Source organism: Halichoerus grypus, chromosome 4 (genome assembly GCF_964656455.1).
Source record: "Halichoerus grypus chromosome 4, mHalGry1.hap1.1, whole genome shotgun sequence".
Lineage (NCBI taxonomy): Eukaryota > Metazoa > Chordata > Mammalia > Carnivora > Phocidae > Halichoerus > Halichoerus grypus.
The window spans coordinates 137,178,620-137,196,729 of record NC_135715.1 but is presented as its reverse complement, the minus strand read 5'-3'; the positions used below and the strand labels follow the sequence as shown (position 1 = coordinate 137,196,729).

Below are 18,110 nucleotides of genomic sequence, written 5' to 3'. Positions count from 1 at the left end.
AGACATGAACGCTGGAGTCTGTAGTATGTTGAATATTTTTATTGATCAACTTGAAGAGAACATGTTAATATAGAAATTTCATCTATGATGGAATTGACCAATTGAATATAGAATGTGTTCTAATAGGATATGAGCTTTATTTTTCCTCGTTTTTCCTACAGGATAATGAAGTGGTTTAAAAAGATAAACAAGAACATTTTTTTCCTTCTAGAGGAGACATGCATCTGGCTAGTTATCCCTAGTTGTTGCAAGTTCATTCTTTGTGTTCAAAAGTTTTATTTTCTATATTCCAGACGATTCATAGAGATTAGCCACAGTTTATTTAACAAAGAAGACACACACAAACAAAGCAAAAGGTTTTTTTGTTCTTTTTTTTTTTTTTTTTTTTTCAGAAAGAATTCACTTGCTTGCTTTTCTTAAAAACATCTTTCCCATTTCATTGAGGCAGATTTGGAAGTCAAACCAGAAACTTCAGGCTGTACTACGATGGAAAGCACTTCGTTGGGGAGAAGCGCTTTGAGTCCATCCACGATCTGGTGACTGATGGATTGATTACTCTCTATATTGAAACCAAGGCAGCAGAATACATTGCCAAGATGACGATAAACCCAATTTATGAGCACATAGGATACACAACCTTAAACAGAGAGCCAGCATACCAAAAACATATGCCAGTCCTGAAAGAGACACATGATGAGAGAGATTCTACAGGCCAGGATGGGGTGTCAGAGAAAAGGGTAAGCTACCATGAAACCACACTTGATCTTCTTCCGTTCGGGGTCCGTATGAAAAAGCCATGACTTCCAGAAGAGGGTGGCTCCACAGAGCTTTGAAAAAGATGTGCATTTTCCCTGATGTCTGGTTTCGGTGGTGCTGAGCTTTGCATATATCTAATTCTTGTTCAGTTATGTCAGGTATATGTTTGTGTTCCATATTATTTCCTATTTCATCAGTTTCATGGCTTCAAAACTATGTTGAAAAAAAATGTCCCCTAATTAAAAAAAAAAAAAGTTCAGGACTTTGGGTCAGAAACATAACTGCGGTCAAGAAAAGATAGCTGTATTACATGAGAAGTTGAGGAGGTCGCATAATCTATCAAGACTACTTTTTCGTTCTTTATAAATAGTTCTGTTCTTTAGCAAAATGATATATATCCATACTTTAAAATACATAGGATTAAATTCAGTCTATCAATAACAATTACACTCGTTAGAGAATCAGTCAGTCCTGAGTAACAGCGTTTATCTCCTTATGGACTCTTAAGAAGTAATTGAATCAGAAAGATTTATTTTAATTATAAAAGACAATTTAAGTTTTTCATTTGGCGTGTCTTGTAATGTATTTAAAGTTAACATTAGAAGTTTCAATTCCTTGGCATTAATATTAATTTCATTCTGAAAATTGTCCATAGCTGCCTCCTTATCCCCAAGAAAAAGAGTGAATTTCCTGATGTTTTATATAGTGTGGGATGTAGGTGGGAGAATTTTATGTATTCTAATTGGAATTGTCCTGATCCATTCTTATATTTTTGAGACTCTCCAGTTGCCATGTTAAAGAAATGCAGTATTACATAGTGATTTGAGCTTGGAGTGTGTCATCAGACAGATTTGTGTGCAAATTCTGCCATTTTACCTGTTGTGTGAACTTCCTTCATGTCACTTAATTTCTCTGTGCTTTGATGTTCTTATTTGCAAAATTATAGTAATAATCAAGTTGTTGTGAGAATTGATGGAAGGAGATAGTATGTGTAAAATAATCAAACAGTGGTTGGCACATAGTAAGCACTTGAGTTTGGTGATAATGTTATTTTAACAGCCATATTACCTCAAGCTGGTATCCTAAAATACTTCCAATTGTCTTAAAGTATTTAGGTACAGAATGGAAATCTAAAATGTTCACTGTTTAGCCTAAATTTTAGTTTTTGGCAAATCTAACTCAAATGGTACTTTGTGGCTACAGAGAAACCAAGATTTGAAATTTTATAGATTGTAGAAAATGGTTTTCATATATTTGTTAGGAACCCAGATCTTTTTTGGAAGTAACCAGAATTTAGAATCCTAAAAGCATGCTATATTTAATATTGTTCTTTTCACTCTCTAATTCCCATTCTCTCACTTTTGGTTATTTTCCATTCATGGCATTTTTCAGTAATGCTTGTATTTAAATATCTCTAATATTGAAAATATATTTTATGCAGCTATGATAGAATATTCTAAGTCAACATTTGTGAAATATTTTTACAGTGTGTGCAGTAGGTTTTTTAGAGTTGATCAGCCTAATGATAACCTTTGCTAATGTGTTCTGGATATACTTTTCAACATCAAGAAACTTCAGCTAAAGACACTTAGCTCTTTCCCACTGGGCTAGTCATTTAACCTCATAGGGTCTTGGTTGTCCCTCCTACAAAGAGAAAATAGTATTCACAAAGGAAAGACACTGAGGTAGATAATGCCTAGAGGACCCTTTTAGCTCTAGGATCCATAATTGCCCATGTATTCTGGCAACATTACGTGTTACATCGCCTGCATTGTCTTGTGCTGATGACCAGTGATAGCCACATAGAGCGAAATAGCTGGCGTTGGAAACTAGTTCTCTCCAGCAGTACATGATTAAGAATCACTTTAAAAATTACTCTTTGCTTTAAACTGCATGCATCTTAAATCTAGTTGGCTTAAAATCTACTCACTCAAAAATAGATTTATTTTATTTATAGGTGTCATCCAACAGGACAGGGATGATGACCTGTTCAAGAGCTTGAAACATTGATTCCCTGTCACAGTTGATGACATTTGTAAGTAAAGACAATCATGTTTAATTGATTTAAAATATCTCTTGCCACAAGTATGGTTTAATAAATATTTTACTGGGTCCTGAATAGCTAAAGCCCCTCTTGTCTGTGAGGGGTTTGCCTTTTCCTCAGAGGCAAAAAGTGTTGATGTTGCAGGGGCTAGTATGCTGCTGTGGAAAGGTGTCTGGTGTTGGAATTAAGAGCTAGCTTCCAGTTCTACTACAGGAATTGATTTCATGGGTCACTTTGGGCAAATTGCTTCATTTCTCTGAGACTGTATTTCCCCATCTTTAACAAGAGGGCTTTGGAGAGATGATCTCCAAGATGTGGTTCTTGTTATAGTCTGTGATCCTTCAGGGAGTGTAGGTATTGTACGAGAGAGAGAACACGGTACTAGAAACAGCACCGAAGTTGGGTCTTGAAAGGGAGATCTGTTTTTAGCTTATTCACCAATGAATTGTATCATTTTGGGACAATCCCCTAGCCTGTCTGGGCTTCAGGTTCTTCACAGAGAAGGGGCTTTCTATTAGACAGTAATTTTACAAGATTTTCATTATAATTACTTGCTGCAGAAAGGGCCCCGTGCTCAAATAGGTTTGGTAAAAAATAGTTTTGTTTTGTTTTTTTAACTTACCTATTTCTTTTCTTTGGGCTTCTGAGTTTCACTAATAACCTAACACGTATTATGACTCTCCAAGAATGTTCCCAAACTCATCTGGATCACCCCACCACTATTCAGAAAATTATTTAGGAAAATAATGTTTCATGAAATCCACTTGGGGAAATTTTGGACCAGATGATCTCTTAAGATCTTCCCTTGTTCTAAAATTGAAGGATGAGAATTACATGTGTATTTTTTTTTTCAGTCCTTAAGGTGTAAGCTGAGCATCTGAGCTTTGTGGAAAGTTGTCAAGATGGTTTTATGGCCATAAAGTTCTTTTGCCACAAGAAGTGAATCCTGAAGTTTCTTAGCTGTCCCTCGAAAATTTCATGGCCTATTGTGAGGGGGGAAATTTTTTTTCTGAGTGACATCTATGTCATTTTTTAAAATTGTTTAAGTTGTTTCTCTAACTTGTAATATCAGTCTAAAACTTAAAATTTTTCTCAAAAAACATTGAAATTTAATCATGAAGTTGCAGCATGTTGAAAAGCCAGACTTCCTTCTCTTCTAAAATGGCTTAACTTTAGCATGCAGACTGGCCATGAGCTCAGCTTTTATTAGTGGCTTTTTAAAAATTTATCTTGGAACTATATTTGAATAGTTTCTTTTTCCAAGTAGTAAATATAGTATGTTCACTTCAACAGATACTGGACCAATGGCTGAATGCAACAATTTTTATGATGATTTTATACTTATTATTAATGTAATTTTAAATTCTTCAAGGCCATGCTTTAAAAAATGCCTCATAACTGTTAATAATATAAACTGTCAAATATATAATTTGCATTTCAGAAACGTGTGCTATGAGTCAGAACTCTGAATCTAGCCAGAACCTCTTTACTTTTGGATTTAGTCTTCTAATCCCTGAAACTTTCTCACATGTTAGAATGACCTGCGATGGCAAGGGTGTGCAGAATCCATTTATTGGTTTTATGGAACTGCACCAAGCCAAATGACCCGTGTGTGTGTGTGTGTTTGTGTGTGTGTGTGTGTGTGTGTCTGTGTGTGTGTGGTTTTTTCTTCCCCTGGAAGTTTGGGATGGTTGCGATGCTTGGCATACTGTCATATTAATTTATTCTTAAGGAATTTCTTTTACATTTAAATTCCACTTTTTAAAGACTTCTTTGGGGATCACCAGACTGAGAATATATTGAAAAGCCTTGTGAAATTTGAAGTTGAATTGTAATCAGGGCCCTGTCACAAAGGTTACCTCCATAAAGTGACGGGACTCCATGTCCCTGGGAATGCTGAATGGGGCACAGTTGGTCTGGTCTGCTAATTGTCTTATTCTGCCACAAAGCAACTCTTCTAAATGGTTTTACTTTGCTTAAAATATACATATATATGTGTGTGTACATACATATACACATATATATTTATATGTATATGAAGCAATCTATAGAAAATTGATTTCTTGATTTTGTGCTTTCCCACTCTTTAAGACCTGTCTTTTTTTCCCCTTCTGTATTCCTCCCCAACCTGTGCTCCTCTTGTTCATCTCCTTCCTAACGCTGCCTTTATCCACATCCATCCCTCTCTTCCCTAGTTGAATTTCCATGCTCACGTTTCCCCTGTGGCTTGTTCAGGGTTAGGATTGGTCATTCCAGGGGTGCATAGGCCCTTGGAGAGATGCCAGATGTGCCCAGGATCACCTATTTGTATTAAGAAGTCAGTTTAGTGCTCGCTTCGGCAGCACATATATTACAAAATCAGTTTGGCAATTTATGAGGAAGACTGCAATTGCCCTGCAGAACTTCTAATAGTGGGTTTGTCCTCTGTCAATATCCTTCTTAAGAATCAAGTAAGAGTTATGGCACGCCTGGGTGGCACGGTCAGTTGAGCGCCCAACTCTTGGTTTTGGCTCAGGCTGTGAATGCGGGGTCATGGGATCGAGCTCAGCGCAGAATCTGCCTGGGTTTCTCTCTCCCTCTCCCTCTGCCCCAACCCCCGCACTCTGTCTCTCTCTCAAATAAATAAATAAATCTTTAAAAAAAAAAAAAAAGAAAAAAGAATCAAGTAGAGTTTAAAAAAAATCTAGTCAGTATATAAGTATATATTTGTGTGGTCTTGAACAAGCCCTAAATCTCTCTGGGTCTCAATTCACCTCAGTCTCTAAAATGAGGACTATGGATTCCATTACACTGGTAGTTATGAGTATTCATGAAATTTTGTAAAGTGGTCTTCCTTGTATGTGATACATTATTGCACTTTGTGATCAGAGCGATCACCAACCAGATGCCCATTCGTGGGTCTGAGTACTGTTCCCCCAGCCCATGCTGGAAACACCATGTTCAGGTTTCTCTTGAAGATGCATATTTTCATTGCTTAAAGTGCCCTCCAGGTTCACAAGATAACATCAGATGGCTCCTAATTCCTTCATCCAATAGTGGAGATTCTCTTTTAGTAATGCTGAGACACCTCTAATTGTGTCTAATCAGGAGGCATGTGTCTTTGCCCAATAATGTGCTTAGGATTTTAAGGCTAAAGTGTTATTTTTCTGTGGTTATTTGCATTTTAGTATTGACCAGTATTTTAACTTTTCCTGAATGTAAGACAAGTAAAGTCTCCCGGCTTCTTCGCCTGCCAGTGAACTTTTATTAAATGTGCATCCCATTAGCATCTCTCAGATTTCCCCTGACTTCTAACAATTCTCTTAACTCCAGCTAGGCAAACCCTCTCCTTCCTTTGCCTTAACATCTTCACACTTCATTTTATAGATAGTCTTCCATGAGCTGTCTATATAAATAAATTCTTTTTGTTACTCAAGAGTTATCTTGGAACATAAATAAGTTAAGAGCACTGCAGGGTGCCTGGGTGGCTAAATCGGTTAAGCGTCTGCCTTTGACTCAGGTCAGGACCCTGGGATCGAGTCCCACATCGGGCTCCCTGCTCAGCAGGGAGTTTGCTTCCCCCTCACCCTCTGCCCTGCTTGTGCTCTCTCTCTCTCAAATAAATAAATAAAAAAAATATTTTTTAAAAAGCACTGCAGAAATATCATCCCCATTTCTTCTTTCGTCTCCATGAACTAACTCATCTCCTATCAAAATTAATTGCATTTAATTAAACATTTATTGCATGACTCCTGTTTGTAAGGAAACAGGCTAGGCTCTGGAAGGGATAAAAGATGTACGTGATATAAGCCCTGCCTCAAAGAACTTACATGTTAATGTTTTTATTGTTTCTGCCTTGTTTAATTAGCACTTAGGCATATTGATAGCAAGAGGCAACCTGCCCATATAATCTGTACAGTATTACAGTTCAGAAAGTACTAAGTTGGATTTACTCTGATTTGAGTTTGCTTCTCTAATAGCCCAGCAGATCACAAAAGACACTTTTGTAGACAAGCACACTAATTTTTCAGAATTGTGGATCAGAAATCAATACAACATTCTGTCATTCCACTCCAGTTTCATTGTCACTCCGCTCCACTCCAGGTTAAGTCCCCTAGTATTGTTTCACCTCTGATTCAGCACCTTGGATTTTATATACAAGTTGTTGACTAACCACATGAACAAATGAGTATATTTTTTGAATTTAGCCAAATCCAAGGCCCTAATATAATCAGTCCTGACACTGAGAAAGGAAAGTAGAGTAATTCAAGTTGATTTCCTACTCTATATCTTTTCCTTTAAGAACTCAGAATCCTTAGAATGTTCCTAATTCCACAAAACATCTGAGGTACAGAAAAATTGTCTTTATGACATGAAATAGTTTGTGAAAGGTGGTGGCTAGATGCACCGCTTCAGGGATATATGCAAAGAAGCCAAGGGTAGAGTGGCATCTCCCCAAACTTATAGTTATCAGTTATGTGTTGGAGACAATCTAGACCCCACAAGAGAATCTCAAAATAATTAAAGAAAACTCAAATGGGGCCCAGGACATTTTTTGCATCAATCTCATCTGTTCTTCCATCTTATCACCCACAAAAAGAATTAGTAATTGAAAGCCATTAGGGAAAACCAGATGGAAAGATGAAAATGGAAGATAAACATCAATTCCTCAGCTCCAAAAACCAGGCCAACAGAAGACCAAATTGTAATTCACCAAGCCAGCTGCAGTTTTGGAAAATTTGGGTACATGAGCCAATTAAACAAATAAAATCTTAAATTACTGGCTTGAGGGTTGGAAAAGGAAGCTATTAGAAATTCTTTCACAATTGCTTTTTCAGAGTCTTTAGCATTTTGGTGGGGAAATAATCATTGGTGGCCCATCCATTTAACTTCGTGAAACAGAAATCAGCTCTGGTGGCTTTAGGAGTAACAATTCTGGGGTCCAAAACAAGTTGAGACTATCAAGCAATAATCTGGCTTTCCCATGTTGCCCACACACCAATTCTGTGGGCAGTTCTAAAATAAAACTTTCCAGTTTCAATAAATCCTTGTATTAGACCTCATGCTAAATGATTTGGATCTGTAATGTTCATCTTATGTTTTTCGCTCCATCCTATTTCCCTTTATATTTGGAGTCCTTTCTCTTTCTCTGATATTTAGACCTCTCAGAGACTGGAAATCATAGCCATGCCCTGAGCCTTTCCTTACTCAAGTTATGAGAACTTAATTGTTTTCATGTGGCCTCATAAGTTAGTCCTTAACTCTTCTTGGGTCTTCTCTGAGTTACTACATGTGGTCAGAAATGCCCAGACCTGGGCATTATATTGCAAAAATTGATTCTTTCAATAAGAAATTCTAGACATCTATAATGGCAACTTGTCATACCCTTGTTTATGTCTCCTTTTAGGTGTGCTGCTACGTTAGTTCATTGTTTTGTTCAGTAACTCAAATGAATCAGCTCTGTTATCCTCCATATTTCCCTAGCTTCTAAAACCATTCAGTGAAAATTCACTAAATGCTCTAGGTTTGCTGATGACCTAAATTTTACAACTTAAGTATCATCTTTGATAATTTCTTTTGTTGTTTGTTTTAGGAAGCTTTTTCTTTTTTAAAAAAAAATTTAATTCCAGTATAGTTAACATACAGTGTTCTATTAGTTTCAGGTGTACAATGTAGTGATTCAACAATTCTGTACATTACTTAGTGCTCATCAAGATAAGTCTACCCTTGGGGCACCTGGGTGACTCAGTCAGTTAAGCATCTTACTCTTGATTTTGGCTCAGGTCATGATCCAGGGTCATGAGATCAAGCCCTGAGTTGGAGTCTGTGCTAAGCATGGAGCCTGCTTAAGAGTCTCTCTCTCCCTCTTCCTCTGCCTCTTCTCACTCAAAAAAAAAAAAAAAAAAAGTGTACCCTTAATCCCCTTTACCTCTTTCACTACCCCCCACCTCCCTCTGGTAAACATCTGTTTGTTCTCTATAGTTAAGAGATAGTTTCTGTATCGTTTTTCGGGTTGTCTTTTTTTCTTTATTCATTTGTTTTTTGTTTTGTTTTGTTTTAAAGGTTTTTATTTATTTGTTTAACACAGAGAGAGAGAGCACAAGTAGGCAGAGCAGCAGACAGAGGGAGAGGGAGAAGCAGGCTCTCCGCTGAGCAGGGAGCCCGATGCGGGGCTCGATCCCAGGACCCTGGGATCATGACCTGAGCCGAAGGCAGCCGCTTAACGACTGAGCCACCCAGGTGCCCCTATTCATTTGTTTTGTTTCTTAAATTCCACGTGAGTGAAACCATATGGTATTTGTCTTTCTCTGACTGACTTATTTCACTTAGGATTTTGCCCTCTAGATCTATCCATGTTGTTGCAAATGGCAAGATTTCATTCTTTTTTGTGGCTGAGTAATATTCCATTATACACACACACACACACACACACACACACACACGTATACATATATATATATATATATATATATATATATATGTACAACACATTTTCTTTATTCATTTATTAGTGGACATTTGAGCTGCTTCCATAATTTGGCTGTTGTAAATAATGCTGCAATGAGCATAGAGGTGCGTATCTTTTCAAATTGGTGTTCTCGTATTGTTTGGGTAAATACCCAGTAGTGCAATTACTGGATCATATGGTAATGTGTTGCTGTGACAGGCGGCATTCTATTTAATGTTTTAGTTTTCCACATTTACAGCACTTTTTACCTTCATTTTGTCTCTTTATTATAAATACATCATCTTATTAAATACCTTTCTTATCTTAATTTTAGATATAACATTTCTCAGGTCATGTTATTTTAGGGAAATATGGGCAAAAAAAGAATTATTGATGTGTAGTACGGATTGCAAGACACTATAACCATCAGTCCTGTCATGGGCTTTTCACTTTTTAATGTGAAAATAAATGTAGGTCCACAATGAGAGAGGATTCTCAGGGAAGAAGATCTGCTCTGCTCTGCTCCATCTTGGACCTGAGCCAGAAGCCCTCAGCCAGCCCCCCTTTGATCACTGGCTGTCTCTTGGCCTTTCCTCTCTGGAGTAGGTCCCACAGCAGATGTTCGTCAGTCACAGTTGACAGTGTCAACTCTCTGGATGTGTACTGTACCACGTAGAACCAAGTATCACAATGAGAAAAACTACCATTTCTGTTTCCCTCCTTTCGGTCTACTCAGAAGGGAAAAGGCATTGTGTGTGGCAGTGGCTAGGATTGCAGAATTCCCTGTGGAATACCCCTGAGCATTTTTTTTTTCAGCTTTATTGAGACCACTACAGCATTTAGATATCTCTCCCTATGATCCTTAAAAGCTTGCAGGTACAACCCACTCAAGAATCCTGTAGTCTAGAGTTCTCTGCCCAGTCCCAAGTGAAGATTGATACTCTCTTGTATAACAGGCTCCCATGTGTGGACTGTGGGTTGTATAAATTCCTGGAGAAATAGTTTTAAGTTTTTTCCTGTCTCCCTCAGACCAAACTATTGGTATATGAGTGAATGAGGGGAATGCTAATAGATACAGAACCTTGACTTCACTCTAATTTCTTAAAGATAGTTTTAATCATTTGCATATTAATCTTAGTAATCGATTTCAATGCAGTTTGACTAGAGTAGGCTTTCCAGTGATCTGGAACTGTTCTCTAAGCCAAACGGGTCTCAGGAGCTCAAAGACTTTTTTCTTGTGACGCTCTTTTGGAATTCCACATGGTTTTTTGGCCACCTTGCGGGGGTCTAGTGTTTCTTAAGACTGGGAGGACTGGGTGTAATGGTGGAGAGAGGAGAGTACTAGAGTGTGAAAACATAGAGAATTGTAGAAATGTTTTATTTACACAGACTAGTTCACCATGTTATGCCTGTATATATTTATACCTGTGTGTGTGTGTGTGTGTGTGTGAGTGTGTGAACAAGTCCAATCATGTTACCTAAAACTCTTCTTTTTTAAAAAGTATTTTATTGGGGCGCTTGGGTGGCTCAGTCAGTTAAGCAGCTGCCTTCGGCTCAGGTCATGATCCCAGGGTCCTGGGATCGAGCCCCGCATCAGGCTCTCTGCTCAGCAGAGAGCCTGCTTCTCCCTTTCCCTCTGCCTGCCACTCTGCCTACTTGTGCTCTCTCTCTCTCTGTCAAATAAATAAATTAAAAAAAATTTTTTTTTATTTATTATTTGAGAAATAGAGTGAGCGGGAGAGGGCATGAAGTGGGAGGGGGGCACAGAGCGAGAGGGAGAAGCAGACTCCCAGCAGAGCAGGGAGCCTGATGCGGAGCTCAATCCCAGGACCCTGGGATCATGATCTGAGCCGAAGGCAGGCACTTAGCTGACTGAGCCACCCAGGCGCCCCCTAAAACTATTCTGAAATTTAAAAAAGGAATCGTGTGTTGATATATCAAATTAATCTAAGAGCGTTTTTTTCCCCCAGTCTTAAAGAAATACATGTTCTTTATAAAAAATTTGAAAAATAGGAACTAAAAAAAAAAATAAGAGAGGATTACCCGTAGCCCCACTATCCACAACTGTTAACTATTATTTAAGCCAGAACTATTTTGATATCTTGTGTACATAACTTTCTAATTATCACTTATTTCAATTTGAATAGGGAATTCCCTTTGTCTCTTATAGGTAGAGACCCTAAAATGCCTTTGCCTAATTAGTGAATGTAACAAATGCTTTTATTTGGAAGCAGCATTTATTGTTACTGAGGAGGGGGTAATTTTTTTCATATACATTTTTTTAGTTCATAGTGATAATAGGTTCTAAACAAGTGTTTTTAATTTTTTACTTTTGGTTTCATAAAAAAATATTCTAAACTTTTAAGGTAAAAAAAATTTAAAGAACTTAAATAGTAATGGATCTTTAACATTTGATCTGGTGTTAAGACTCATAAAAGATTTTCTGTAACCATGTATGTTAGTGTTTGATCATAGCTTTGGAGCAGTCCACAGCATCTGGTTCAAATGTTCTCTTTATGCTATTTCTTTCTTTAATTCCTTATTTTTTGAGATTTGTTTTCCAGAAAGATCTACCTTTGCTCCTCAAAAACAAGTATTTCAAAGGGAGCTTTGATTATCATGTTATCTCTTATTTATCCAGCCGTTCCAGCACACACCTAAAACAATTTTTTTATTGGGCATCCCTTGGGACAGGATGTCTGCTTGTCTTATGACTTTAATGATGTCACTTTAAGCACATCATAACCTCTTCAGGCCTGAGATGAAGAACTCAGCTTCATAGCTGACATTCAGGTTCCTTCTAGCTGTCATGGTTTACAACCCATAAGTACTCTTTGTTAACCCTCAAGAGATTTTTCAGACTTAAGATTCTATACTTCTGAGAACTTATTATTCTAAGAGGAAGATAGGCTGAAAACATGCAGATTTAAGTACAGGCTTGGCTCTGATACTAAGTAGGATTTGAGCCAGTGACGTAATTTCCTGTGGCCTCAGGAAATTGAAGGTCTCTTCTAGCTCCCTAATAAACATGTCTAAGGGTTGTAAAACTAAAAATAATAATAGACATAACTAACATTTATTGGGCCTCTATACGTCAGAAAGTGTGCTGAGTACTTCACCAGATTATGTGCTTTAATCGTTATAGCAATCCTTTTGAGGGTAGGTATTATAATAATATGGGTATGTTTGGGGATGATAGGTTTATGGAGAGTTATCAAGGGATTCTAGGGATGTGTTTTAATAGTACATACTTCATTTTTAAGAATGAAATCACAAAGGACAACCAGACCCTTCCACCAAATGTCCCTTGGTGTCATCATAGAGATGAAACATTGGACTGTGTCAGTATTTAAACTAAGTAGATTACTATATTTTGAGTAATTGGATTACTCAAAAAAGAAGTTAAAACACCTTGGAGCCTGCCCAAAGGCAGTTGAGGCACGGTTTAGATGGGTCCTTCACCCACGGAGGCTTATCACACTAGAACTGCAATGCTTAGGTTCAGCTTTTTTATTTTTAATAAACTTATCAAATGTTAAAAGAATAAAAAGTTTCCCATTTACAGAATAAGAAAACCTTGCACTAACCTCCTTTCTTTATCTTTACCACAAAAATGTACAAATCCAAATACTCTTGTTCCTTTCATAGGAACAACAACAAAAATAAGAAAGGATTTTATTTTATCTTATTTTATTTATTATTTTTTAAAAAGATTTATTTATTTGACAGTGAGAGACACAGCAAGAGAGGGAACACAAGCAGGGGAAGTGGGAGAGGGAGAAGCAGGCTTCCCGCCGAGCAGGGAGCCCGATGTGGGGCTCGATCCCAGGACCCTGAGACCATGACCTGAGCCAAAGGCAGATGCTTAATGACTGAGCCACCCAGGCACCCCAAGAAAGGATTTTAAACTTATGTGATAGTGTAATTATACATAAATGTGCAAAACCATCAATAATTCAACGTGTGAATTTTAAACACAGTATATTTAATAGAATGGAATCTGTATAAATTTCTTTAAAGTTTCTATGATCGGACCACATTTAATGATTAACATAGCTTATTTGTGTATTAATGAAATATACTTGCAACTAAGATTTAGGATAAGCATGCTGCACTTAAGAAAAGTCAGCACACTTCTACATTTTCGACAGTTGACTTAAATTTACATTGACATCTTCAGGTTTTCATCATTTCAGTCTTCAAAGTGCTCATTAACATTTCCTTGTCAAAGTTGAAGTTTACTTAGCTCTTTGAAACTGACAAAAGACCTCTGAGTTGACAGTCACCTCCTAAATAAATAAGATTGTGAAGGCAGCTGAAGTGTTTTTCAAATCAGTACTCTAGAGACTATATGTAAAACTATAGAGAGTTTATTATAATTTAGAAGCAAACATAAAAAGAAAAATGAAACAAACAAAAACCCTCTTGTCTTTTTAACACAGTTTGACAATGGTATCATTTTCTGTGATATCTCTTAGAAGCAGGGAAACCAGTAACAATAAATAAGGGTTAGCATTCATAAATATGAAAGAAAAAAAATTAAAGATACTATTACTAATGATAATATTTTTGAGAAATAAAGTAATGAAAGTGAAAAAATAATATAAACTAAACTTTTGGGAAGTTCTAAAATATGCAGTCATAAATAGTTTTTGATCAGAGTCAAATCAGATCAAAGTTCTCACAAATGAAACTTTATATACAATAAAGATGGTTGCAGAAATTTTGATTCAGTAGATTCAGTATGGGGTCCAGACACCCATTAATATATGTGTCTTTTTTTTTTTTTTAAGATTTTATTTATTTATTTGAGAGAGAGAGAGGGTGTGTGTGAGCGGGAGGTGGGGGTGGGGGAAAGACAGAGCGGGAGGGAGAGGGACAAGAAGACTCCCCACTGAGCCTGGAGCCCAATTCAGGGCTCGATCCCACAACCCTGAGATCATGAGCTGAGTTGAAATCAAGAGTCGGATTCTTAACCAACTGAGCCACCCAGGTGCCCCAATATATGTGTCTTTCTATATGAGAGAGAGAGAGAACAAAAGAGAGACTGAGACTGAGACTGTGTGTGTGAGATCCCATTGCACAGTAAAGATTATAAGTAATGGATTAGATTAGTGGTTCTCAAACATTTTGGACTGAGGAGCTGTTTACACTTTGAAAATTGTTGAAGACCTCAACAATTTTGGGTCATACCTATTGACATTTACTATATTGGAAATTAAAACATTTTTTTAAATGTCTGGTAATTCATTTAAAAAACAATAAGCCCATTGCATGTTAACATAATAGCATTATTATTAAGATAATCATATTTTACTAAACAAATTTAGTTAGAAGAGTGGTATTTTTTACATTTCTGTTAATCTCTTTAATGTCTTTTTTTTTTTTAAAGATTTTATTTATTTGTTTGACAGAGAGAAACACAGCTAGAGAGGGAACACAAGCAGGGGGAGTGGGAGAGGGAGAAGCAGGCTTCCCGCTGAGCAGGAAGCCCGATGTGGGGCTTGATCCCAGGACCCTAGGATCATGACCTGAGCCGAAGGCAGACGCTTAATGACTGAGCCACCCAGGCGCCCCTCTTTAATGTCTTAATACTGAGGAGACTACTGGATTCTCAAATGCTTCTGTATTCAATCTGTGGTGATATGTTACTTTTTAAAAAAAGATTTAGTTATTTGAGAGAGAGAGAGAGAGAGCAAGAGAGGTGGAGGGCAGTGGCAGATGGAGAGGAAGAGAGAAACTGAAGCAGTTTCTGTGCAGAGTGCAGAGCCCGACGCGGGGCTCAATCCCAGGGCCCTGAGATCACTACCTAAGCCAAAAGCAAGAGTCAGGCGCTTAACAGACTTCACCACCCAGGCACGCCGTGTGGTGATATGTTATTTTAGTTCAAGCATATGAAGAGAATCTGACCTCATACAAATAAGGTGCATTTGGGAAAGTAAGGAGTATTTAAATAGGCTTTTCAGATATTTGTGGATATTTGTCTTTGATATCTCACCAAAACTACATAAATGGTAATGTGTTTTTTTATTGAAGTATACTTAACATGCAATAATATTCATTTCAAGTGCACAACATAGTAATTCAACATTTATTTACATTACAAAATGATCACCATGAAAAGTCTAGTCACCATCTTTCACTCTACAAAGTTATTGCAATATTATTGACTGTATTCTCAATGTTGTACTTTGACTTATATATTTTGTAAATGGAAGTTTGTACCTCTTAATTCTTCTCGCCTATTTTGTCCATTTCTCCACCCTGCTCCCCTCTGACAACCACCAGTTTGTTCTCTGTATTTATGAATCTATTTCTATTTTGTTTGTTCACTTATTTTGTTTTTTTTTTTTTAGATTCCAGATATAAGTGAAATCATATGGTATTTGTCTTTCTCTGACTTATTTTACTTAGCATAATACCTTCCAGGTCCATCCATGTTGTTGCAAATAGCAGGATTTCATTCTTTTTTATGGCTGAGTAATATTCCATTGTGTGTGTGTATATTTATGTGCCTCTGTGTGTGTGTGTGCGTGTGCACACACACATGCATGCCTGAATAAGTGGTGTATATATATGCAGTACACACACATGTGTGTGTCTGTGTGTATATATACCTGGATAAGTGACAATTTCTTAAAGGTTAACTCACAGTGGTGTTAGCTGAAACCTTCACAATACGAATTTCTTATTCTGTTACACTAAAATCCATTGATCTATTTTGAACTCTGGATCTTCCAACTATGCATGATTTTGTAGTATCATGCATTGGTCATTTGGAAAATATTGGTTCACTGAGTTCTATATATCTTCTAAACATTGACACATTTCTTTATACGATATCAAAAAATCACATTTGTTAATATCATCATTGATCTCATCAGAAAAGTCATTTAAGTGGTGGGAAACAGGTGATATGTTCAGGATGACAGATACAGAATTGCCAAAATTCTTTTTTTTCACTTTAAAGTTTGAATTTTATCATTGACAGTCAGTTGTTTTCCTTGAGGTGGCTGGCTCACTTTGTTCATTTTTGAGAAAATGCCAAGTCTAAATAACTAATATTTATGTTAATTATTCTTCCAAGTTAAAAATGATATTCCATGGAAAAAGCAGCTACCTCAGCTTGCAACTCTAACAATACTTTCCCTCAAGAAAACCATCCCTAAAAGGAATCCACATACCTTTTACATCATTTTGAATGACACTAACTCTCTTTTGGAGAGTTTTTTAAATGTGGAGGTGTAAAACTCTAAACTTAATGTAATTTACAGCAAAAACAACAGAGGAGACAGAGTTAGGAGGAAAAAAGTCTAAATATGTGATCCACAGTAACTAATTTAACATGCTGTTGTTCATTAAAAGCAGTACCATTGGTATAAAATAATGCATTAAATGCTGTACTTGATATTTCAAAGACTGGGTTCTTTTAAAAATGGAAACAACAAGGAAACATTATTCAACTGATGACATGGTTTGATATTTCTAACAGTGAAAAAAAATGTAACAAAAATCATCCAAAGGAAAAAAGTCTACAGCTGATCCTGCAGGAGGAGATATTTTAGGCAAGTTATTTTTTTAAATATCATACTTCTTATTTTAATGTCTTCCTTATTAAGACACGCGTTTGAAAATAGTTTCATCTTGCAGTTTTATAACAAGTTGTGGGTTTGAGTTCTTGGGAAGAAAATAATCGAACTTTAAGCTTACTAATGGTAGATACTGTGCAAATTCCCTTTTCTTTCTAACATCATTACAGAGGGGGTTTATTCATCCATAAATTTTCATTGCACTTTGCACTCTTCCTCCAATAATAATTGTTTTGGTCTTCCATATTCATTTAAACACAATGCTTCAACCATCTTTAGAATTGAAAACGGCAGGTCATGAATCCTGAGCGTCCCTTTATGTTTCAGGTGGCACCTGTTCTCTTAACACAACAAATGTTTTTAATTCAGTCTCATTCTCTAGTCAGCTGTGTTGCTAACATACCTGTGTTGTCACAAATTTCCTAACATGTTTTCAGTTCATATTTGCATACATTTTGGCTGTCAAATGGGGAAACAGTATTTAAATTGCCCCTCTTCTTTGCACCCCTGGCCAACCGTTACTTTTTTAAAAACCCATGATATAAGATATTTTAAGGAATGATCATTATAAGAAAGTAGCCATTTTCTTTGTATCAAATATCTCAAGGGCAGGAGGCTAGAGTCATCCTGACAGGCATTCATTTATGAGTCTGAAGAATTCAGTGAGTCTTACAACTGCCATGAACTTTGCCCTTCCTTTCTCTCTTTTTCTTCCTTTCCTTTCCTTTCCTTTTTCCTTTCCTTTCCTTTCCTTTCCTTTCCTTTCCTTTCCTTTCCTTTCCTCCCTCCCTCCCCTCCCTCCCCTCCCCTCCCCTCCCTCCTTTCTTTCTTTCTTTCTATTCTTTCTATTCTTTCTATTCTTTCAACATTTAGCTCCTCCGTTGGTCCAAGCACGGTGTTAGGTGATAAGACTGATGCTGCTGATGATAGCAGTGTTGGTATGGTCGCCAACACCTAGTCTTGGAGAGCTCTCTGCATGTTAGGTACTGAAAATGCATGCTTTACATATAGTCCATACATTCTACATACATTATTTCATTTCATCCTCCCAACAACGCTATGAGGTAGGTACTGTTATCATTTCAGTTTTACACGTGAAGAAACTGAAACTTCCCCCCTAGGTCCCATAACTGTAGTAAGTGAGTGGAGATCTTTTACAGATAGTCTTTACTCAGGAGCCAAGCTTTTAACTATTTAACTGTAGATAACACTGAACTTCAGTTAAAAAAAACTTTTTAGGGGCACCTTTGTGGCTCAGTTGATGGAGTGTGCGACTCTTTTTTTTTTTTTAAAG

General features: G+C 36.9%; 1 protein-coding gene across 5 annotated transcripts in view; it reads left to right on the top strand.

Moving 5' to 3' along the window:
* Window positions 1-18,110, top strand: part of CHN1 (chimerin 1) — a 192,399-nt gene that overhangs the window by 109,030 nt on the left and 65,259 nt on the right. For 4 of the 5 annotated variants that reach the window (XM_078071012.1, XM_036075772.2, XM_078071013.1 and 1 more), the window contains one exon: window positions 449-737. In XM_078071012.1, the coding sequence (XP_077927138.1) occupies window positions 449-737 (289 nt within the window). Of the gene's footprint in view, window positions 1-448; window positions 738-2,767; window positions 2,792-18,110 lie in introns of those variants that run through there. The other variant, XM_078071015.1, reaches the window with a different exon arrangement.